This window comes from Dromaius novaehollandiae, chromosome 1 (genome assembly GCF_036370855.1).
Source record: "Dromaius novaehollandiae isolate bDroNov1 chromosome 1, bDroNov1.hap1, whole genome shotgun sequence".
In the NCBI taxonomy this organism is placed as follows: Eukaryota; Metazoa; Chordata; class Aves; order Casuariiformes; family Dromaiidae; genus Dromaius; species Dromaius novaehollandiae.
The window spans coordinates 217199577-217222609 of record NC_088098.1 but is presented as its reverse complement, the minus strand read 5'-3'; the positions used below and the strand labels follow the sequence as shown (position 1 = coordinate 217222609).

At 51.1% G+C, this 23033-nt stretch overlaps 3 protein-coding genes across 6 annotated transcripts in view; 2 read left to right on the top strand and 1 right to left on the bottom strand.

The window, feature by feature from the left end:
- Positions 1–16320, top strand: part of C2CD3 (C2 domain containing 3 centriole elongation regulator) — a 49064-nt gene extending 32744 nt beyond the window's left edge. For 2 of the 3 annotated variants that reach the window (XM_026111453.2, XM_026111455.2), the window contains 7 exons: positions 904–1109; positions 2178–2278; positions 2775–2936; positions 3883–4100; positions 6127–7159; positions 7832–7934; positions 15407–16320. In XM_026111453.2, coding sequence (XP_025967238.2) covers positions 904–1109; positions 2178–2278; positions 2775–2936; positions 3883–4100; positions 6127–7159; positions 7832–7934; positions 15407–15550 — 1967 coding nt within the window. In that variant the 3' untranslated portion in view covers positions 15551–16320. The remainder of the gene's footprint in view (positions 1–903; positions 1110–2177; positions 2279–2774; positions 2937–3882; positions 4101–6126; positions 7160–7831; positions 7935–15406) is intronic. The other variant, XM_026111454.2, reaches the window with a different exon arrangement.
- Positions 16321–17291: 971 nt separating this feature from the next.
- LOC112989994 (dicarboxylate carrier SLC25A8-like) lies at positions 17292–20772 on the top strand. Of its 2 annotated transcripts, XM_064505252.1 has the most exons (7): positions 17292–17509; positions 17741–17895; positions 18012–18213; positions 18305–18499; positions 18568–18669; positions 18751–18931; positions 19050–20772. In XM_064505252.1, the coding sequence occupies exons 2-7, from the start codon at positions 17770–17772 to the stop codon at positions 19162–19164; spliced, it is 921 nt and encodes a 306-aa protein (XP_064361322.1). In that variant the 5' UTR covers positions 17292–17509; positions 17741–17769; the 3' UTR covers positions 19165–20772. The 2 variants fall into 2 exon arrangements, with proteins under 2 accessions (XP_064361322.1, XP_025967241.2); XM_026111456.2 differs by lacking the exon at positions 17292–17509 and having other exon boundaries at positions 17745–17895; positions 18568–18931.
- DNAJB13 (DnaJ heat shock protein family (Hsp40) member B13) lies at positions 19478–22761 on the bottom strand. The gene is made up of 8 exons (XM_064505251.1): positions 22609–22761; positions 22346–22449; positions 21901–22062; positions 21527–21684; positions 21192–21305; positions 20366–20479; positions 19939–20015; positions 19478–19694 (listed from the first exon to the last, which is right to left on the bottom strand). The coding sequence occupies exons 1-8, from the start codon at positions 22674–22676 to the stop codon at positions 19541–19543; spliced, it is 951 nt and encodes a 316-aa protein (XP_064361321.1). The 5' UTR covers positions 22677–22761; the 3' UTR covers positions 19478–19540.
- Positions 22762–23033: the final 272 nt, after the last annotated feature.

Sequence of the window (23033 nt, the reverse complement as noted above, 5' to 3'; positions counted from 1 at the left end):
GTACTGTGCATACAGAGTGATTCTCCTGCCAGCCTCCTGCCTGCGTTGGTCTTTCATTGTCTCTGCAGAGACGTTTTTAGCTGAGTGTAACTGCTAAAGTAACCCAAATAATGTCCTCTTCTTGGATAGGATTGTTTGTTCTGTACTTCGATACATTTGCAAGATAGAAAAGACAAAACGTTGCTCAAAAATGCAACAGTATGATGACAAATCAGCATTTTTAAATGTTTTGGCAAAATGAATAGGTAAGAAACCTGCCTTCTTGCAGTGAGAAGAAAATTCTGGCTGCAGAACACACTTGCTGAGGTCCCCAAGTTGGCCTTCACATTCCTTTTTTTAAGTCTCTGATTGTCTCTTATTTCTAGCCTATTTCCAAGCTGAGTGTATATATTATAATAACCCTCGTTTAGGCTTTCTAATGAGGTATTGCGTAGGGTGTGTAACCTTCATGTGCTTGGTTACACCTGCAGCAAGGCCTATATTCCGCTGTAAATCATTACCAACGTAGGTGTGAAAGTTAATAACTGCAATAGCAACAGCTGCTTTTGGCACACATGTAGGGAGGAAGCTGGTCCGATTGTTTGAAACAGTCTTTTTCTTTTCCATCAAACATCATAGCTATCCTAGTTTGAAGCCTGCTAGCAACCCAGATCAGTCTAAGTCTTAGTCTCCTTTTTATTTTCTTAAACTGTTACTCATTATCCCTCCACATTTTTTTAGTCTGTGCTTGTTCTTTACCTCATGAGAGCTGGCAGCTTTTAACCCAACTTTCTGAGTTTTAGATGTCTGTCCCCCTAAAGTGTAGAGGTGTTTCAAGGGCTGACTGACTTTTATCATTCCTGAAAATATTCTTTTTAAATGCAGTTTACATTAAGCTGTGCTTTATCTTCTTCTTCCCCCCAGAGACTGAGCGAGTGATAGGATTTGCATCTGTGGACCTTTCTCCTCTTCTTTCTGGCTTCCAGCTAGTGTGCGGGTGGTACAACATTACAGACTTCAGCGGACAGTGCCGAGGGCAGATCAAAGTAGCGGTTTCCCCTCTTCAAAGTATAAGTAACCTCAAAGAAGAAAGACAGGCGAGGATCCGGACCCAGCCACCAAGTTCTTCAGTATGTACTTCAGTTTCTTTCCTGTGCAAATCTGACTAGATTCCTAATAATCATCAGTGACTCTGTAGGTTTCTGAGGTGATGCACAAACACAGCAGCTTGGCAGCGCTGTAATGGATCGGCCTGAGTAACCGTACCAGAAATACTTAATTCCCTGTGTAAGAATATTGCTTTGTTTCTTCAATAGTAACTACAGGCCAATACTGTTGTTACAGTGTTCATTCAAACCTAGTTCTTGATCATCTCCAGCAGCTCCATCGCTCTGTTGTTGCTTTGTTGGATTTCTTGGGGTGTTTTTCGTTTTTGTCTTTTTTAAATTGCTAGTCAGGAGAATATTCTGTGGTTTTGTACATCTGGAGGCCTGGCATTGTTCTGTTTGCTGCTCTGGTTGGCAGCTGGCGCCCAAAGCACGTTGTAAATTCAGCCTTTTGTTGGTTAGAAAATTCCTAATTTCACAGAGGGATTTAGCTTTCTGGAAAATTTGCCATTTCATGTGTGCATTTTTCTTTAGACTTTCCGGTTGCCCTGGGGTGTGACATACATGTGTGTTGGAGTCCCTACGCCCTACTTTCCCTCAGTTTACTCTTTCACAAGGACGTGGGGAGGGAACCAGCAACCCTTCCTGTGCTGCACGTAACACATGCAGTTAGCAGAAGCAAAAAGATGGAATTTTATCCTGTTGTCTAGTTAATATTTTGTGGGTTTTATATGATTTTACATATACCACTGTCAATGTTTTTCCCCATTGAGTTGTCAGGTTTTGCTTGCTTGGACGGCTGTTTTATACAGCAGAATTGGAACTGGAAAATGTAAATTGGAAGGTGTGATTACGGTGCAGCAGAGATTGGAAAAGAGGCATCATGTTGATATTTGAATCTGCCCTTTAACAAATGTTTCTGAAATAAAAGTGTCCTTAAATGGTATTTTGGCTTGTGCTGGAAAATCCTTTGAAAATTTGAAGCTCTTTAGAAAACTTAAGTTTTTATTTGTTAGCCCAGCAAGATCTTACTTTAATTCCTCTATTTGCCTACTGTGGCAGACTCATGTGCACTGTTCCTCTTTATTCTAGGTGAAGGTCAGCTTTGCAGCACTTCCTAGCAATGCTGCAAGTTTTTCCAAGCAGATGTCGAATACCTTGTCGAATGAAGTCGATGTTCCTACTCGAGAGCAGTAAGTCAGCTGGTTGCTAGTCATCTTGATCATTTCAGGGCTCAAAAATCTACGTAGCTGAAACCTATTTACTCTACATCTCTGAAGCCTACTGTTAAGTCACAGCCTGTTTATTTAGCATGTGTAGGAGATCGTACTTTTCCTGTATGGGTCTTGAAAGCAGCTGGACAAGGCATTGAACCCTGGCAGGTTGCTGAGACCCCAGGCCAGCAGCAGGTAGCACTCTTATTTGGTCCGAAGAGCAGGCTTTGCAGCTCCCGTTGCAGATTTCCTATCAGCAGCACTACTAGCCAGCAAGGAGGCTGCCATTTGCTTTATTTTAATGTAAATCTGAAACTCTCTGTAAATGCCATTCTTGATGACATTTGGATGCACTAGTTTAGTTCTTCAGTGGCTCTTTAATGCATTTAAAGATTTGGGACATTCTCAGTTGGCAGACTTCCCAGAATTAGAGAATTTAGCTGCTATTTGTTGTTAAATGTATGCCCGTTTCTAGCAGAATTAGTACCCCTGGGACGCACACACCTCGTCATGAAGAGCACATGCAGAATGTGCGCAGATTTCATGAATCCTTGCAGCAAGCCGAAGGGAATGCACCCTGGGCAGCAAAGATGGACTCATCACTGTCGTCACGGACTGCTCTTCTGTCTGCTCTCAGGTAAAGCAGAGCCATAGCCAAAAAGATGATGCAAGGCTTAGATTTGCAAAGCAGAGCTTGAAACTGAAGAAATCTCGCATTCAATTTTAAAGGAAATGAAAGTTAAACTAATGCAATAACCGATGAAACAGCTGTCAGGCAGAGATCAGTGTAATTTACAGCAGGATGAAATGAGACTGGAATAAGTGGGGACTAACAGGACATTAAGACTGAGGTGCTCTGGTAGTGCTGTGAGTCTCCCAAGGGCTACTGTAACAATGTTTTTAAATCTAGATGGAATGCATTGTTTTATCCATCTTTGTTCATCTGTAACACAACACGCACTGTTCAGACAATAGTTTTTTGAGCTGGTTTTTGCAGGTACAAGAACAAGCCTGTAAGCATTTTCATTGTGCACACAACAGGTGTCTTTTTTCTTTCTTTTTTTTTGTTGTTTTATTTTGTTTAACATGTCTTCCTACTAGTACTTATATCTCCTCTGGCTAGATTCTAGACTTAAAGATTGAAAGAGACTTTTGGGGTCATTCATTCCTGTCCCCTGCTACCATAAGCAATAGATCATAAAATCCTTAGAATTTATGAGGATGAAAATCCTCAGATTTTTTTATCAAACTCAGACATAAAGTCAGTTAACGTCCTTGCCTTTATGACTTCTGTTGGAAGGTCATTTCAGAATCCAGCTTCCTTTGATTCAGTGTGCTTAAAATTTGTTCTTTTTAACTCCCAGCCTACATATGTTCATAGCTCTTTCAGCATTTGTTCTTGAGCTACTGTTGAACTTTTGCTTAGACAGAGCAACCTCCACATTGGTTCTACTTCTGTTGTACTTGTCAACAGCATGTAGATATATGAATACAAGATTAAGGGTTATTATTGAAAAAATAGATCAGTAGGTAACAGTCTGCTGTATATTTCTTTTCTTCCAATTTCTTACCACTGTTTACAGAAAAAACTTGAATGAGCTGGATGAGGTTCAAAAATACTTCAACCAGAAGCTGACCAGGTCTTTTCCTGACTTCAGTTACGGTAACCCATCCAAATCAAGTCGTGAAGAGCAGGAGGGTGATCGCCAAGGCTCGATGAGCAGAGCCGTGGATCCCAAGGGGTGTCATCTTTTGGAAAAATCTAGTGAGTTGGTGTCTCAGGTCAGCAGCCTAATCAGTGGTAAGTTGTCGCTTGGTTTGGAATTCTTTGCCCAAAGCTGCTTTTAAGGGTCGTCAGATTTCTCACGTAATCAAGACCAGTCCCTGGTGTTGGTAACGCGTGTGTTGGTCCATTGGGAGAACGCTTTGGGGAGATTTTCAAATTCCTGTCAGTAATGGTAGTGTTGAATTGCAACATTGGGAAAGCAGATTAGATGGGAGTTAGGGCCATCTTAAGATAGCCTAAGTACTCGTTAAATCTGCACGCCCATTTTGTAGAAAAAGGGAGGTCTCACTGAGAAGCAATCCACAAAATGCTACTGAGTTGACTCTGTAGTTCTTTGCTAATAGGAATTGGCTGACACATGGTTTCATGTGAAATTTATGCCTAAGATGGGCTGGCTAAAGTAAGGCTCTCTTAAGGCAGGTAAGACAAAGCTTGTTCTTAGTAACCAGCTTCTTTTCTGCCATTCACATTTAATACATACCCTCTTCTAGAAGCATTAGTGCAATTAATGTTCCCTGTCAACAGTGCTGTTAGACACAGAATGACACTCTTAATGAAGATGAATGTAGGACAAACCAGTGAAGAAAATCATATCTCTTTGCATTCCTTGTTTTCAGATCTATGGTTTTTCACTCTGCCTGGCCTTTAACCACTCCATTATAACTGCTCTTTGTCAGCACCAGTCTACTTATTGCTTGCAGTTAATTTTATCCTAGCTTAACTGTTCGTGCCACTGTGATCTCATATCAGAGAGGTGCTGTGAGTAGCAAAGTGGCTAGGAAATTAAATCCATGCCAGTGCTTTTAAACTAATGTATCAGGGGAGAGAAGAAACTGCGGCTTGGATTGCTGACAGTTGCAGAGTTGCTCTCTGCTGTTTCTGCCTCTAGCTACCTACAGGGAAGCAGCACTTCCAAGAGATGAAGTTGAAGGGCACATTTCTGTTATGCCAGAACCTGCCGTTTTTGTATATCACCACCTCGATCTTGTCACTTTTTCTTCTCTAGCCTTTGCTCTTTTTGTCCCCCTTATCATCTCTATTAATTGTTTAATTGTTTTTACTGCTTCTTTACATACTCTCCTTTACAATCTGTCTCAAGCTCTTTTTTCTCTTTTTTGAAATGTCCTCCCCTCTTGTATTACCCTGTAGCAGGATGTTTTCATTTGCTTCAGAGTAGCAGCAGTTTGGCATTTCACCTCATACTGGCCAGCTGATTCCTCAAAGAATGCGAGCAGTAAACAGAACATGTTAACTAGGAACTGAAAATAGGTGATCATGGCTTTTTAAATAAATCGTAAAATGCCCAGATATATTCAGGACGGCACAGATGCTATTAATGTTTAGGCTTCTAGTTCATTCAGTCTTTTTCATAACCTGTGTTAGAAGCACGGGCAGCTCTTTGTTTTCAGTCTTTATAATTTTACCACAACAACTGGTCAATAGTCCCGAGTGAATTTGTGTTTGTAGGAATATTTAATTAGCAGTTGTCTGTCATTTGATTTAAATTGGTAAATTGAACTGAAAGCCAGAGAGTATCAATAGCAACTGTGCCTTCTGGACCCCTACATAAAGCTGAGGAAGCTATAAGTAGAAAAGGTGGTTAGATTATCCATCTTTCCTCTCTAGATTATTCCTCTCTTTCCCTTGTGGTCTGAACTGTCCAAACTGTTTATAGCCATTCCGAGCAATAGATATTTTTTCCATTTGCTTTGGATGACTTCCCACTAAGTACTCGGTGTATCAGAATATCTTCGCTGTCCAATGCTTTTCTTTACATTCATCTCAGTATTTCTAGTTATTTCCTAATTATCTCATCCTGGACATTTCCTTTTTTTCCCTTAGCATTTCTGTCCTCCTTCTGCCCTTGTGAACTGTAAAGAGAGCAGAATGTGGTCACATCAGCTGAGTGTTTGGCAAAGCTGTGCATGTTTAACTCTCAACCATTTTTGCTTATCTGATCTTTTGCAAAAAGCACAAATATATCAGATAAAAGGTGAGTTGTCACCTCCTACATTTACTGATGCTGTTTTCTATTAATCAGACTTACAGACTATAACTAAAAATACTAAAGAATCTTCTAATGTGCATCAAGACTCCAGCAGAAAGCTGGGTGCTGTGCACGTACCCAGCCAGAAAGATGAAGAAGCCAGAAATGAAGCATATCAAATTCAGCTTGAGCTGGAATCACCCAGTGTTTGCAGTGACGCACAGCAGCCGTACTCTTTGGGGAGATCCAGGTTTGAAAGAGAGATGTTGCATGAATTTCTAGACCAAGCTGTCCCTGAAGGCGAGCGTCATTTGCCGACGAACCGTATCCTGGAAGATGAAGGTGCTTTTGCCATCCATTCACACAGTGAAGACGAGTATGAAGAAGATGTCATAGAACCACGAACTCTTAATGAAATAACAACCGTAACGGACAAAACTAGTCCCTGGTCCAGTGTGATATCTGAAGCGGAGCCGAGTGCTGATCAACAGCTCATAGACATGAGGCCTGACGATCAGCACTGGGTGAATATAGACAGTTTGCGAAAAGGAAACAGCAGACGGAGCAGCACATTGTCCAGCATACCAGAAGGTGACAACCAAAGCGTGCTCACCACTCTCACCCCATGCCTTAGCCCCCGTGCAGAAGAAGGCAGCGCTTGGGCAGTAACCGACGGCTTTAGCAGCTTGAGTAGTGGCACAGAAACAACTAAGAGGGAGTTTCAGCCTCCTTGTTTGTCAGAAGTGCACCAGACAGCTGATGGCCCTGTAGCAAATGGGACTTGTGATTGGGATAGAACATTTGAAACTAAACAAATAGAGCAAAATGAAGAATTTCATGAAGCCTCCAAAGAAGCACTGGGGTTTCCAGGAGACATTGCTTTGACCAATTCAAAAACTATGGAGAGCCAGGAGGAAAACAGTGAGGATTTAGATGGAGATCATCAAGGCGAGGAAGAAAGTGGTTCCGATGAAATGTGTGTGAAGCGTGTATCTGCCCAGGCAGACTCTGAAGGAAGCAGTGGAAGCTTTTCTGATGAGAGTCACGAAGACCCACTGGAAAAATCTGTGAAACCAAAAATTGTTTTGTATCCTTCTTTTTTCTTAAGCATACATTGCATTCAAGGAGAGCATCTTATTTCTTGGTTAGAACCTCACCAGCCTCAGGAAAGAGAAATTTATTGTGTGGAACTCTTCCCTGTGAAATGAGTTTAGAATTGATGTCCCAGAAAAGTATAGGAAGAGCCTGTTATACTGTGTTTCACAGAAAATGTAGTGCTGAGCTCCCTATCATTTATAGCCAGTATTTCCTATCATGTGTGAGAGTTATTTCATCTTGAGTGGTTTCAACATGTTTTCCTGCATTTTTTTTTCCCCTGTTGGCAGCACCATTGAAGCTCCTAGGTTTCTTCTGTATTAAAACATAACTTATTTTGTATTAAAACATAATTTGTTTTGTATGGATCCCAAACCTACATTCAGTTTCACTAAGTTGTGCTGGAATTTTTGCAGGATGAAGCACTCTCCAAGTATGTGAGGTGTTACTTTAAAGCAAGTTCACGTGCTGTGCTCTGTGAGGCCAGGTAGTGGAACCAAGTGTACGAAATGATAAAACATTGATGAAAATGAATGAGATTATCAAACGCCATCTGGGATCTGTTAAAAACTGTTATGGTGAGGCTCATTCGAGATCCACAGCTCCTGGGAGGCTCTCTGTAACTACCCACTGCCAACGGTTGATTCTTAACAGCTCTGCTCAGATCTGATCCTGTTGTTCTTCCCAACTTTTTCCTTCCACCTCAGGAGTTGGAAGCCTCCATACGAATGCTCAGCATTTCTTCTCATCCTTCCACAGCTCTGAAGGTAGGTATGGGACGTCCTTTCCGTTACTATCCTTGCTTAATGGTGTCCATTCGTTAACACAGGAATGGAGGAACTTCTCGCCTGCCTTGGCCGCTAGCGCTGAGGTTGGCGGTCTGTGGCGATGACTTCCAGCTCAAGTCAAGGAGAATCTTTTTGCTATCTCTTCTCTCCGGGAGAATCACTTTCAGCATTCATGGCTGCGTTGTCCGTAATACTTGTATTAGCTGGTGTGTTTGCCTATATAGTCAGTAGATGTTGCTCTTCTCCTCCGTTGGGGTCAGTGGAAGTGGCAGGTGCTCAGCGCTTCTTTGTGCCTTACTGGGAGATTAGGTGCCCAATTTTGAACACGCAGGCTGGAAAATGTGGCTTGTAGTTGTCCGATTTACACCTCTTAGATCAGGATGAGATGAGGGAGCTTGCAGTAGAGAGCCTGTCCTTGAGGGAAGTCAAATAATTGTTCTTCAGAGGAGCGAGAGGGAGCAGTAGAATAATTGGAGTGGTTTTTAATTAGGCAGGAAGGCTGTTGAGTGCTTTTGTGGTTTCATAGGTGTTTTTACGTACGAAAGGATTTGTTTACTACAAGGGGGTAAAGATTATTTTGTTTCCAGAAATATCCTGACTTGGTCATTTTGAGGTCTGTTACTCTCTTAGCACAGCTTTGCTAGGGCTGTTGGTGTGGATCTTGGTACGGCAGCAGCTGGACTATTTGTTTACCGCTCCCAGTAAAAGTAATATGTCGGTTCCCTTCCCTTTGACCTATGCAACAAACGCTATGAGGAACATTTATGTAATCGGAAACAACTTGCTTGATTAAACAGTACAAAAACAGGTGGGATCTAATAGCTCTGAAGTAATGGAGACTACCTGCAATTAATAAACATGTTCACAGTTCGGGTAAAATGCCTGATTTTTTTCGTAGTTTTGTGTTTGTAAAAATGGATTTTTTCTAATCTGTATAAAAATTACTTTTTTCTAAAGCTTTTGAAAAGTTTTAGTGATTGCCTACCCTTTAGTTACTTTTTCCAGTCCTAAACTTAATGAAAGAGTTGTGTTGCAACCTGTTTTGCTGTCAGCTAAGCATTCTTCACCAGAGTGCTCGTTCCTGATTACAAGTATAGTTCTCTATGAGAGGAGTCTTGGGAGAATATTAGCGAGGCAATATTTGGATGTAGCTGACCTTAAACCATCTTAATTCCAGGATTAGCTATGGCTAATTCTTTGCAATAGCATGTGTGGGTGTCTGCTGAGAAGGGCTCCGTTGTGCCCTGGTTTATGCAGGCAGCATCAAACACAAAGAGCAAGAAGTTTTTCACTTACGCCAGTAAGTAAACTGCAGTTCCTGAAGTGTGTTTTCTGATGTTTTTATTCTTTATTGGCATGAAGAGCATCAGTTTCTAAATCTGGGTTTGTTTCAGTTTTCAGTTCAGCAAGCTTAAGACACATTGAGCCTGACAGCAAGGCTGAAATCTGAGCTGCAGGGCTGTTTTCGTCCAGGGATCAGCAGTCACCTTTCACTCACATGGCAGCCGGACAAGTCTGTAGCGTTCCTGCCACCTCCTCCTATCTGGTCTCGCTCCCTGCTTTTCCTGCCTTCCGACCCAAAATGATGAAGCAGCTTCCCATTCCCGAGGTCCTTCCCAGCCTCCCTGCTCCATAGTTGTCACCTGCTGTCCCCTCCGGTCCGGCAGTCTGCGATCCCCCTCTGCCGCTTACCGAGTTCAGCGAGCAGCCGTGAGCTTTCTTCCGCTCTGCCCTTTTCCACACTGTTTCTAGTATAACCCGGGGAGAATTACCGAAGTTCGTGGTTCATCTGAACAGTGCTGGTTCATATTTACTGTAAAGTAAATTTACTGTAAATTTACTGTAAATTTACCTGATTTTTTTAATGAGGTGAAGCCGTTGTGTATGTAGCCAGCCCGTATTGCAATCCAAACGCTATTTCTGATTTTTGCCTTTTGCCTCCTTCTCCTCCCTTCGCCTCTTCTGCTTTCATAGATTCCATATTCGTTTATATAGCTGATTTTTCAGGGCTAAAATTTACTCTCTCCAGGTGTGTCCTGTAGCACAGAGTGCAATGCAACGTCGATTCCAGTTAGAGTTTGGAATAAGCCTATGCTAGAGTAAAAACACTTACTGTGATTCCAGTATGGGATGCTGGCTGGCAAACCCAAATTAAGGCTCACGGCCTTTCAGAGTTGGCTCAGTCTGCTGGTGTGACGCTGCTTTCGAAAAGATATTCTAAAAACTGGAGAGTTAAACTTTTCGTTAATTTTTTTCCCCTCTCTCCTGTAAGAGTACTTCAAAAGGAACTCGCATTGAAACCAATCTTACTTAGAATTGCTATATTTTTAGTTCTTATTTCACATAGATTTACCTTCAGTGTAAATTAGAAATCACATTTCTGTAATATAACACAGCCGTGGGCAGAGTCACGATAACAGGGGGTTTTTTTATCTCTTGAAAATGCAGCTGGCTCACAGCCGTCCCGGCAGCCTTTCTTGGTTACAGGCAATGTTTGTTCTTGATCTGCTCCCATTTCAGTTGCAGCCACTGGAGCTAATAACTTGTCTCTTCTATTCCCTTACTCAAGTTACCTGGAAAACAGAGCTAAGACTTTTACCCAGCAAATCTGCCCTCCGAACCTGTCAGATAGAAATGCAGAGGTGGTTCTTCATTTCCATGATCGATCAGAAAAAGAAGAAAAGGTTTCTGGATTGTTCACATCCCTGTTGGGATACTGGATGTTGTCTGTGATTTGATAAAACCTTTCACATCCAGAAAGCAGGAGCAGGTACCAGCTCACTCCAGTGGATAGGCTGGAGTCTCTTAATGCAGCAAAGGGTTTTCATTCCTTTATCAGTGCACAAACAAAACCAGCTGTCACACTCACTGCCCCCCGAGGCTGAATCGCCCTGTGCTTCACAGGCTGCTACCTTATTTCTCTGACCTTGAGATAAGCCGACCCCCAAGACTTATAAAATGCTAATAAATCTGTTTGCTCGACTTGGATCCCTGGCACACAGCAATTAAATAATCCTGGGCCGGTTTAAGTGTCCTTTCGTATCGCTGCCGTTTCTATAAAAAGGAAAATGAAGCACTGTGCCTAAGCCCTCTTTCCTCTTGCATCGTTCTGGTTAAGCGTATGCGCTCCGGGGCTGTGTGTGGCCGCGTTGGCCGAGGGACAGAGCAGCAGAAATCCGGGACAGGCGCTGCGCGAGCTCCGGCCGAGACCCAGATCGGCGAGGCCCATTTCCCGGGCCAGGAATGGTGTGAGCAGCGTTTCAGACATGTGCTCTGGAAGCTGTGCAGCAGGTTAAAATCACAACTGTGTGAAATGAACTCCTGTATCAAAGGAGCGTCTTGAAAATGCAGCGCTGAGGCTGGAATGTCTCGCTAAAAGCCGTGTGTGCAAGGTATTTGCATATTTCAAAGAAAAATAGCTTTATATGGGAGTAAGTATAAAAGTGTAGCGCTTTCCTGTATCCATATCCCAAAATGTCAGTGAAGTTAAACCTGCAAACGTAACTTCAGAAGGCTTCTCATCATCTGAGAGAGCTAGGAATGTTAACTGCTTTTAATCTATATTTTTTATTTTGATTCTCACCTGTGGTTGTAGGACAGCAACACGAGCAGCTGCTGAACCTTTCTCAAGGCTGGACATTTGCTCTGAGAAAGGTCCTTGGGACAGGTCCGCGCATCTTAACCCCCCCGAATTCCTGCAAATGGACATGGGATGTGAAAAGCAGAGGAGTATTTTAGCTACTCCTATCTGAAACAGCATGCAGGTGGCACGTTTTACAGACATACTTAGTTTATTTGCAATCGGGAGCTATCCATTGACTTGGTATCATCTAATAGCCACAGGTAGCCTCTGTGTCAGATCTGACACACCTTTGATCTCAGAGTGCAGTCTGACTTTAAGTACTTTCCTCTGTTTCTTGGGTTATTTACCCACTTCATGGGTTTTTGTTCATTTTGTATCTCCCACGGTCTCTTCCTGAAAAAGAGTCGAAAGACCGGAGTTTTTAAAACAAGTATTTAAAGAACGAAGGAGAAAATCTCATTTGCTTTCTCCTTTACTGTCACTTTTTAAAGCTCTCACAATCCGGGTAAGATTTTGACAGCTGATTTGGGTCACTGGGTGCCACAAGGAGAAGAAAAAACAGTCCTTTCATTTCTGTAGAAATACCCAGCTGTGGTGCCGCCGTCTCTGCGGCAGCTGGCGGGTCTGGGCATCTTGGCACAATTTCTTTCTCTTTTGCCCCCACAGTGCAGTAGCTTCTCCGCTGAGCAGCAGGACCGGTGCCGCTGAAACCCTCTGTAAACGTGCCGTTGGATCGGCGAAAGCCATTTCTGTTAACTCCTCGCGTACAAAACGCGAGTTGCCGTGTCTCAGCTGTGCACAAAAACACTGTGTATAGCGCAGGTACCTGTACGAGGGGGATTTCACAGCCAGTTTTTTAGAAGGCAGGTTCTGTGCAGTCGAGGGCATTTATTTGCAGCGATAAAATCTAAAACTTAGCAGGGCACATTTGCAAAAGTGTTTTGTGGACTGCAGCGGCCGTGGGCAGGAACCGGTGCTTGCAGCACTGCAGGCGCCTGCACGCTGCTCTTCTTACGGCTGAGCTAGGAAAGGTGATTTCGCGAGTGCTTGGAACAGGGTTGCTCGGGTGACTTTGGGACTACCGATGTAAACCTGCTTCTGCTGCAATAGTGCAGTTCGCTCCCACAAGGCTTTTGCACGCACGCTGTTGTGCAAACAGTCATTTTACATAGGTTAATCTTTGTAGCCTCCTCCAGGGTAGAATAAGGCGCTTGTCCGAGCGCAGACGTCACCATCGCAGCTCGCTGGAAGAACGGAGAGTTTTGGGAGTACGGTGGAAGTGTGGAGAAGTGGCACAGAGTTGTCTGGCTGCAATTTGGCTAGGGTATGGGATTTAAGAGCCAGAATTCCCTTGTATTTTTTTAAGGCTACCAGCCTTCCCCAGCTGAGGGACAAGGCGCTCTGTACGAATTCTTTGCAAATGATGTTCAGAAGGAAATGCCGCTTAATGCACAAAACCCAGGAGCCTTTACCGGTCCTCTGAGCTTTCTGTCTGAACATTTTTCTTCCACGAATCGCTTACTAATACAGTACGGAGGTCAGAGATGTGCACGGAGCCAGCCTGAGCTGGCTGCTGGTTCCTCCTCCAGCCCGTACGAGTGTTTCAGCTGTTTCGGGTACAGCTGGCTCAGAAAAGGGTGTGGGAAGAAGAAGCTGCTGACCTGGGCTTTTCTGCGCAACCTTGAGCAGCGTGTGCTGCCCAGGGCAGGCTGGCTGGCTGTATCTCTGTACCTTTTTTTTTAAGCTTTTAATGTTGACAGATCTACACTTTCTCTCTCTCAACTTCTTGCATTTTGATTTAGGGAAATCCTGCAAAGCAGCGTTAGGAAGGACAAAAAACAAAACATCCCTCTCCCGCGCCGGGTTGTGCAGGAACAGGCCGGGTCAGCGTGTCCGAAAATCACGGAGGCGCAGACTTTGGGAGATCTCGGCCTGTGGTTTTAGCCTCTCTTGGTCTTGTCTGTACGTGGAAACTGTAACCGGTGTTAAACCGAGTACTGATATTTATGGTGCTCTTTGGCTGAGTGTGCAAAGCGCAGGTGACAAAAGCCAAGACACCTCCAGGAGGGACAGGATCTCATGGAAGAGACTCGGTCACCCTAGGAGACCTTTCCGCCAGTGCCCTGCCTGGGCCTGAGCCCGGCTGAGCCGGAGAAGCAGCCCAGCGACGCAGACGAAAGGCCGGGCACGGGTATCCGCTTTCTGGATCAACACCGCTCTCCAGGAGCCGTTTCCAAGCTGTTCCTAAAACAGCACGGCTTGCCTCAGGCTCTCGGGGGGGTTGGAGCTGGGGGGGTTGCGGGGGATTGATGTGTTTTTTCCATCTCAGCACTTGTCAGAGGTGACCTAGGGAAGGAGCTAGGGAAAGAAGACCTTTTGCTCCTGTTACCTGCTGTTTGCTCACTTGCAGAGCGGCAGGGAGATGAAGAGCACGAAGTAGGCATGGATGATGGAGTCCCATCAGGAGATGGCCAGGCTCTTAGTATTCCCTGGAGCTTGTGGCTGACAGGTTGAATGGAGATACAGAGGCTCAGGGTTATCAGAAAGCATCTCTGCTCTAATACATTCGGCTTTTACTTAAAGGGAAACGTGAGTTGTATCCAGCTTTTTGGAGACTGCAAATTTCTTAATGCGCCGAGACGTTGGCTCCGGGAGGACCTCAGCCCACGAACGGGACACTCACAACCTGAGAGGTGACGGCGCAGTGCCAGCTGCGTAGCCGGGGCTCCGTGCTGAGTTTGGACTTCGGCTATTGCTCTCTGCGACACGGAGGAAGAGCGTTGCGGAACCGAACGCGCGTCAGGCGGGGAGATGTTTCGCCATCGCGTTTCTTCCAAACTATTCCTGCCGGGGTCAGGAAGTGGTTGTCTCCGGGGAGGGTGTTTGTATCCTAAACGCCTGGTCGGTCGCCAGGGACAGTCACTGCGTTGCCACGCTGAGAACAGAAATTTCGCCACCGAGGATGCTCTGGCAGCGGCGCGCGGTCTCAGCGTTACTCAGAAGAGCGTCGTTTCCGAAACGATGGGGCACAGCGGTGGCTGGGGCGTTACACGACCGAGTGCTGTTAAAATTTCTGGGCTCGTAAAGTCACGGTGCAGTGAGGAAGGGAGAGAAAAACAGCGTCCGCAGCCTCTTGGAGAGAAGCGTTTTGAGGAAGTGCGAAGGGGCTGTGACGGCTGATTCGGGCTGACTTGCAGACGGCGTTTTGCTGCCAAGGGCAACAAGGGAGGTTTTGAGCATCTCAGGCACTGAGAGATGCAGGGAAACAAGGAAATCCCACCTTGTGCGTAGCCGTCCTCTTGCAGCGTGACGGTCGCGAAATGCAGAAACGCAGCCGTTAAAGGAAGACACAGCTGGGAAACCACAGAAACATCTCTTCTCATTTCCATTTAATATAGTGATGGACAAAGCCAGTATGTTCTCATCAGCCCGGTATTGCTTGCAGGGCAGAGATGAGATGCGCTCGGTCTAGGGAGCAGAGTGGAAGCAAGTAGCAAAAATCCCACCAGAAAAAGAGATTTAAATTATCTAAGACATAATCATCCAAGTGGTTTATAACAGTGGGATTTTAGTGTAATTAACATTTTGCTTTGAAAGGGCCCCTCTCATGACATGGGAAAGCGGAAATGGGGCACGCTGAGGGATTTTGAGGAGCGTGGTGCTCAGAGCGGTCCTGCTTCTCCGCGCATGCCACGCGAGACGAGGCGCTCGAAGGAGAACCGGTGACTGGCAGAAAACACAGCGCGAGGCTTTTCCTGGATATCGGAGAAGTCGCGGGCTGCAAAGCTGGGCTCGCTGCAATCAGCACACGGGCGTCACCCAGCGCTCGCAAGGCCCTAACGTGTTTTTTTTTCCTCTCTCTCCTTAGAGCGGAAGCGGGGCTGCGCTGGAGGGAATTCCCTACCGGAGCCTGAACCGTCCCAGGCCAAACCTGGCCTCGGCCGATCTCCCGGAGGAGGAAACCAGAAGGATCGCCAGGATATTCTCTGCTCGGCTGTCCATGAAGGAGTAGGTCCGCGCACGTCCATCAACAGAGGCTGCTTGCCGGCCGCTGCTTACGCCCGACACAGGCCGACACCGGCTCCTCCGGCGCAGACGAGATGGCGTTAGCAGGTTTCCCTCTCCGATTTTTAATTTGCCTAATTGGTGTGTATTTAAAGGGAGTTAAATCCCAGGGGCCAACCAAGGGACCAGCCCCCACGGGAAGCTGAGGGGGCTGCGAGTCTTGCAAGGCCGGTCGCCGGCGAGACTCAGATCAGTGGGCTGTTTTCTGGTCTTCGGGTACGCAGGGAAAATGGGATTTCTGAGATTTATTTGTGTGAAATGTCTCTAATCACCTTTTTAATAAGCTGGGGAAACACGAGGCACCCCATTTGGGGGCTGCTTCTTTTTCTTGAAGCCAGGGATGGAAAATATTAGGAATTTACCACTCTGCGGTGAGACAGAAGACGGTTGCTTTGCTGCCTGCGTGTGCTGCACCCCTTTCCGTGTGCCCTGGTCTTTCTAAAATACGTTGTGGGAAGCGTAACTTGCTGATTCTCTGAGTGCTGAAGGCTTGAACGTGCCTGAGCTGCTTGTGTGAGCACAACCTGGGGGTAGTGTAAAATATCAGTGTGTGCACAAAGTGGTTTTACCAGAAATGTGTGCTTTTGTATTGTAAATTATTTTTGTACATGGGTATCTTTCAGATAACGGACTACAAAGCAAACCGAGCTAAGTTATTTTTGTACCGCTGTCCAAACGCTGTTTGTGTTCCAATAAAATTACACCCGTTTCTTGTCACCTCCTGCTTCAATGTGCTGCTGCCGGTTCACAAGCCGTCGCTCGCCTGTTAACGGGGCTTGTTGCCACGCGATTGCTGGGAGAGGAGTTTGTAAAGATGCTTTCCGGAGGCTGGTGTGTCCGGGGGAAGACATAAGGGCGGCCGCGCTGCGCAGCAGTCGGGCATCACCACGGCCCTCAGGGAGCGAGGCAGATGTGGGGTTCAAGCCAGCGTGGAGCTGCCTTTGAGACCGCCCTCGCCATCGGCGTCGCTTCAATTCAGGACCTAGGGAACCAAAATTTCACCCTCCCTTTTCTCTTCCCGCCTCTGCCCTTTGGGTTGTCACAGGGAGGGGAAGCTGAATGTGTAATTTGCTGTTAATGCAAGTCTCCGTGTGGGTAGGTGAAGCCTTGCCCGGGCCGGGAGCTCTTCCCGCGCTAGCCGGTGCCTGCAGGAAAGCTGGGACAAGCCGCGAAAGAGGATCCGACTCAGGCAGCCGCCTGGCTCCTCTTAGTTTTCAGTGAGTCGCTGTCTGAGAAGGGGGGGACATCAGCAAATCTAGGCACCGATGGTATCGAATGTCCTCGGCCTGAACCCGATGTCCCCGACCTCGGCGCGGCCGTGTGACCCGGCCGGGTGCCAGGGAGCCCCGCGCCTGCCCAAGGCAGGAGGCAAATGTCAGCTCCCGGGGCAGCCAGGGCCCGGCCTGAGCTGGCCCTGGGGACGCGGGTTCAACGGGTTCCTGCAGGAGCAGGAGGAGGGGGCAGCCAGGAGGATCAGCCCAGCCCGAGCCCCCTCTTTGCGTGCCCCCCCCCCCCCCCGGCGGCCCCTCCCGAGGCTCGAACCCGGGTCCCTCCCGCGGCCCCTCCCGGGACTCGAACCCGGGTCCCTCCCCGGGGCGGAGCGGAGCGGCGGCGCTATAAGCGGCGGCGCTGCGGAGCCCCGCGCCGGTCGCTCCGTGCTCGCCGCCTTCACCTGCAGCAGGTGAGTCCGGGCGGAGCCGGGCCGGGGACCCCCCCCCCCACCCCGTGCCCTCCCCGGCACCTCTCCTACGCCGTCTCCTTGACGGAGCACTAGCATGAGCCGGGCACGCTGCCTTCCTCCGCCGTCTATGGAAGGGGACGGGAAGAGGCGAGCGGCCGCCCGACCCACCTTCGACGAGCGGGACGCCTTCAGGGAATCCTGATCGAGCCCCCAGACCTGCAAGAGGTAACCAGGGCCCCCCCCCCGGTTCCCCCTCCACCGTGGGGCGCGGACACCCAGGCACGATGCCCCAGTGCCGAGCAGGAGAGGAAGAGGATGCCACGGGGGGGGGGGGGGATGCGCGAGCTGGGTTTCTTGCCCCGACGTGCAACGAGGATGTGGGGCCTTGTCGTGTTGGGGGGAAAAAAATTGGGATTTGGGGGCCTCACTCACCGCTGCCGTCGTCGTCTCTCCCAGCCGGCGCCTTCCCGCGTCCCGCCGGCAGCATGGTTGGGCTCCAGCCCAGCGAGGTGCCCCCGACGGCCGCTGTGAAGCTCGTGGGGGCCGGCGCGGCCGCCTGCGTCGCCGACCTTGTCACCTTCCCGCTGGACACGGCCAAAGTGCGGCTGCAGGTGAGGCTGCTCGGGTCCTCCACTCCGTAAATCCCATGCCTTCACCGGGGGTTCACATAAAAGCCTCATCTCCTCCTCCTCTTCCTCCTCCTCTTCCTCACGTGCTCCCCGCGCAGATCCAGGGGGAAGCCGGGGGCAGCGCGCCGGCCGCCCGGTACAAGGGCGTCTTCGGCACCATGGCCACCATGGTGAAGACGGAGGGGCCCGGGAGCCTCTACAGCGGGCTGGTGGCGGGGCTCCAGCGCCAGCTGGGCTTCGCCTCCGTCCGCATCGGCCTCTACGACTCGGTGAAGCAGTTCTACACCCGAGGCTCCGAGCGTAAGTAAGTCCCGGCGGTCCCCGGCCCCCCCCTGCGCGGCGCAGGGGCCCGTTCCCCATTTTTTATTGTCCCGGGCACCCTGCTCCGCAGACGCCGGGCTCGGGAGCCGGCTGCTCGCCGGCTGCACCACGGGGGCCATGGCCGTGGCCGTCGCCCAGCCCACGGACGTGGTGAAGGTGCGCTTCCAAGCCCAGGCCCGCGCGCGGGGCCCCCGCCGCTACCAGGGCACCGTGGACGCCTACAAGACCATCGCCAGGGAGGAGGGAGTCCGCGGGCTGTGGAAAGGTGGGTGCAGGCCCTGAATCTCCCCCCGTTGCCGCCGCCGCAGCCCTGAGCGCTCGCCTCGCCCGCAGGCACGGCCCCCAACGCGGCCCGCAACGCCGTCGTGAACTGCGCCGAGCTGGTCACCTACGACCTCGTCAAGGAGGCGCTGCTCGCGTCCCACCTGATGACGGGTGAGTCGGGGTCTCCTCCGTCCGTCCCCCCCAAACGCGGCACCCCGAGCCCGCGCGGGCTCACGGGCCTCCGCGCCGCAGATAACCTGCCGTGCCACTTCGTCGCCGCCTTCGGGGCCGGCTTCTGCGCCACGCTGGTGGCCTCCCCCGTGGACGTGGTGAAGACGCGGTACATGAACTCCGTGCCAGGGCAGTACGGCAGCGCCGGGTGCTGCGCCCTCGTCATGCTCCGAAGGGAAGGGCCCGCCGCTTTCTACAAGGGGTGAGTCTGCGCGCCGCGCCGCCGAGCACCCTCCAAATTGAGGCCACCCCTGGGGTGGAGCCACCACCGTGGAGGTGACCGGGCGAGCGGGTGCCCACCGGCGGTGGCTCTGGCGCAGGTTCACGCCCTCCTTCCTGCGCCTGGGCTCCTGGAACGTGGTGATGTTCGTGACCTACGAGCAGCTGAAACGGGCCCTGATGGCCGCCCGCCGCTCGGGGGAAGCCCCCTTCTGAGCCCACCGCCCACCCCGACCTCCCGCCCACGCTGAAGGGCGTCGCGGCATCTCGGAGCCCCGTGCTCTCCAGGAAGAGGAGGAGGAGGAGCTCGCCATGACTGGAGCAAGGCTTCAAGTAAAGCCCTGGGAGCTGGCTGGACGGTGAGGAGAACCAGGGCCACCAGCTCCCTCCAAAAATTGTCTTCTCCTCGCGGCTGTCGCTGGGGCAGAGCACGGCAGCGACTGAGCAGAGGCCAAAACCGATGCGGATTGGAGCCAGAAAAACACCGTCTCCCAGGCGCTCTGCGGTTGTAGGGTGCCAGACAAATCCCTAGTGTTTACCCAGGTACCAGAGCTTTATTGCTCGGAGGAGAGCGGGGCATCCTCTCCTCCCCCTAGCACAGGAGGGCGTTTTTCAAGAGCTTTTTCTTGTCGGGCGTGAGCTGCTTCGGAAAGGCGATTTCGAAATAGATGACGAGATCGCCTTTGCGCGCGGGGTCCTGGCACAGCGGCATCCCCTCCCCTGGCACGACTTTACAGTACTTGGGGCTGCAAAACAAAGGGAAGGGCTGAGAGGAGCAGCGAGATGCTCCCGGCCCCCGGAGCCGAGCGCTGGGGGGGGTCACGGGCCTTTGGCGCTAGGGCAGCGAGGCCGGACGGGTGCAACGTGTTCTTCCTCGCCCGGGAGGAACAGGCTGACGCCGAGGGTCCTCCCTCGGCGCCTGTTCGCCTGCTGGAGACCTGTTCACCCATGGAGACACCGTGTCCCAACGCCGGCACCGGCGACACTTACTCCACGATGTCGTTGATGGGGATGTTGAGCAGCCGCCCGTCCAGCGTCTTCACGTCCACTGTGCAGCCGACCAGCGCCTGCGGGACACGGAGCGGGGCCCTGAGCCGCCATTTCCCCCCGGCGGACCCCTTTTTTTGATCGTCACGCGAGCAAAGGCGGTGGCCAAGGAGGACAGCTGCCCTTCGCAGCCTCCCACGCTCCTCCACGCGCTTGGCGGCTGCTCTCAGGCCCTTGGCGACACGTGTTAGCTAATTATAAACGCGCAGCCGAGAAAAACCAGCCACCCCGCAGCCAGGCTGGATCTCCAAAGCCCGGTGTCTCCTCCCCGCTCCCCACATTCCACAGCCGCCTGCGGTGGAAGAACCGGAGAGCAGGGTCTGGCTCAAGCGCTCCTCTCTGCTCAGCAGGGCCCCGGGAAGAGCTTTACCTTTCCCAGGGGGATGGCGGCTACGTAAATGAGATTGTCGTCTGCTCTTTTAAACCTGGGGTGGAGTTTCTCTTGGACGATGAAGGTGATGTCGGCTGGAATGATGTTTGGGCCCTAAAATCAAGGAAAAAGGATACCTGGAAATGGTTCGGTATAACAAAACAATTTTATGTCGGGAGAGGTGACAGAGATGAATGCCCTTTTTTGTTGCTGCTTCCAGCTGGCTGGGGAGAAAGGAGAAGTATTTTCTTAAAAGAAAAAATCCAACCTAGTAATTTTTACAGTAGAAACCAGGGTGTCACGTTTCCCGTTTGTCACAGAGACTCCGGGAGCGGCTGGAGATGGGGAGGGAGCCGATAGGGCAAGTCCCACAGCACAAAAGCTCAGCGAGTAAAGCAGGAAGAACATTGTTGTTTCAGAGGCCTTTTCTTTGCTCCTATTGAACACAAATGTCCACTAAATAGGAGAAAAAACTTCCTTTTGCCCAAGATTATCTTCTATACCACCTCCCTTCCCACTCACACACTTGCTTTTCCTGTAAAAAGTGAGAAAGTCCTTTAACAGAGTCTGCTATGCCAAAGGAAACCAGGCTGTGTTTTGCAGAGACGATGACAGACAGAAAACCACTAACGGGCACACGTCCCTAAATTGTCCCTCAGGAAAGCTCCCCGTTATCTCTGCCCCAGCTCAGCAGCCCCAGCTCCTGGGAGGCCACTTCCTAGATCCGAGCTCCTGCTGCGGAGACCCGACAGAAACGGGAGCTCCGCACGGAGCAGCCGGTTGCCTGAGCGCGACGCGGCCCTGGACCGAGCGCCCCCGTCCTCACCTGGTCGCCCTCCTTCTCAAAGGTGACCCTGGTGCCCTGCTTCCAGCCCGGCCGCACGTCGATCGTCAGTATTTTATCTCTGATGGCGGTTGTCTGACCGTCTTCATTCATCACCTGGCGGGGGGGGGAACGCGGGGGCTAGAGGAGCCGGTCGCGGCGGGAGGCGCGGTTGGGAGCGGAGCGACGTGGCGGGGGCCTGGGGAACCCAGCCGAAGGAGCAGACAGGAGAGAGAACGCGTCTCACGGACCCGACGCGAAAACAAAACCCCAGGTGCCCGAAACGGGGGCGCACGGAATGAAACTGGCCCTTCTCTGCCCCCATCCGCGGCCCCTACCCGGCGGGAGATCTTAATCTTCTTGGTGCAGCCATAGAAGAGGTCTTCGAGCGAGAGGTAGAGATCCCGCTCGATGGGGGGGTCCTGCTTCCTCACGCCCCGTCCCCGCAGCCCCCCAAAGGCCATGTCCGGCTCCGAGCCATCCTCGGCGAAGAACTCTGCACGAGCGGGCAGAGAGGGAGGGAAGCAAGGCGCCAGGAGCAGCGCCAGCCCTTGGCTCAGCTGGCGACCGGGAATTCCAGCCTCGGCACGACCCCCCTCCCATAAACATTCCCGTAAGCGTTCCTTAAAAGCTCAGCAGGACAGCGGCCACACCAGCCTGGGCCAGGTCCTGCCTGGGCCACCCCAGGATGGCCGACTGTATCCCCACCTACCAGCGAAGGGGTTGTCCCCGCCGAAGAACTCCTTGAAGACCTTGTAGGGGTTGTTGTGAAACACGTAGCCGTCGGTCCAGGAGTTCTCGGTGCCGAACTCCAGGGGGATCCCGCCTTTGAGGCCCTCTTCTCCGAACTTGTCGTAGACGCCTTTCTTCTCGGCTGGGGAACGAGGCGGCAGTGGAAGCGGCCGCAGGCTCCATGTGCTGGGGGAGAGCTGCGGCCCGCGGCTGAGGCTCGCTTGGCCGGAGCGAGGGGAAGCGCTGCAAGGTGCAATCGACCTCCCCACGGGAGTTTTGTCTCTGTGGGATCCCCGACGGCCAGAGGCCCAGGGGAGTCGAGCGCTCCCGGTCCCGACGCCTCACCACCGCGCTCCGGAGGCCTCTGCTGCTCCGAACAAGCATCGCGCCACAGCCAGCCCCCCCCCCCCCCCCCAACCACTTACGGTCGCTGAGCACGTCGTAGGCTTCGGCCAGCTGCCGGAACCGCTCCTGGGCCCAGGGCTCCTTGCATTTTAACGGGTGGTTCCTCAAGGCCAGCGTCCTGTAGCTGCGCAGGGGAAGCGGGCTGAGACCAGGCCTCACGGGCAGCCCCGGGCCCAGAGAGACACCAGGCCCGGCCCCCCACCGCTCCGGGAGGCCTCGCACCGCCCCCCACCGCCTCCCCGCTCCCCCCGGGAGCCCCGCAGGGTTCCCCCCCTCCCCTCACGCCTTCTTGATGTCGGCGTCCGTGGCGCCGCGGCCGAGCTCCAGCACGGCGTAGTAGTCCTGCCCCATGGCGGCGCCTCCGCCACCGCGGCGGCCGTTGCTATGGGCACGGCGGCCCCGCGCGGGGCGTGCTGGGAGCGGCAATGGCGAGGCACTTCCTGAGCGGCGGCAGCGGCCACTTCCGCCGCGCGCGCGCGGGGCACGGCGGGAGTTGTAGTTCGCTCGCTCACTTCCGCACTCCGGCCGCCCAGAGGCTGCCGCGGCCCTCGGCTGAAAAGGGCGAGGGGAGGGAGGGGAAAAGGCGCCGGTTTTCTTTGGAAAAAGGGCCGAGGAACGCCAGATTCAACACGGCGGAGAAACACAGCACAGAGGGCGGCCACAGCCAAAAAACGGTCTTCTACAATAAAAAAAAGAATTAAAAGAAAC

What these genes read in the sequence shown, in the direction of transcription:
- LOC112989994 (XM_026111456.2), top strand. Translation starts at nt 17,770, where the DNA reads ATGGTTGGGCTCCAGCCCAGCGAGGTGCCCCCGACGGCCGCTGTGAAG. An exon ending in AGTCCGCGGGCTGTGGAAAG is followed by an intron (nt 18,500 to 18,567) that starts GTGGGTGCAGGC and finishes CCTCGCCCGCAG; the next exon opens with GCACGGCCCCCAACGCGGCC. An exon ending in CCCGCCGCTTTCTACAAGGG is followed by an intron (nt 18,932 to 19,049) that starts GTGAGTCTGCGC and finishes GCTCTGGCGCAG; the next exon opens with GTTCACGCCCTCCTTCCTGC.
- DNAJB13 (XM_064505251.1), bottom strand. Translation starts at nt 22,676, where the DNA reads ATGGGGCAGGACTACTACGCCGTGCTGGAGCTCGGCCGCGGCGCCACG. An exon ending in CGGGGACAACCCCTTCGCTG is followed by an intron (nt 21,685 to 21,900) that starts GTAGGTGGGGAT and finishes CCGCTCGTGCAG; the next exon opens with AGTTCTTCGCCGAGGATGGC. An exon ending in AGATTAAGATCTCCCGCCGG is followed by an intron (nt 21,306 to 21,526) that starts GTAGGGGCCGCG and finishes CCCCCCCGCCAG; the next exon opens with GTGATGAATGAAGACGGTCA.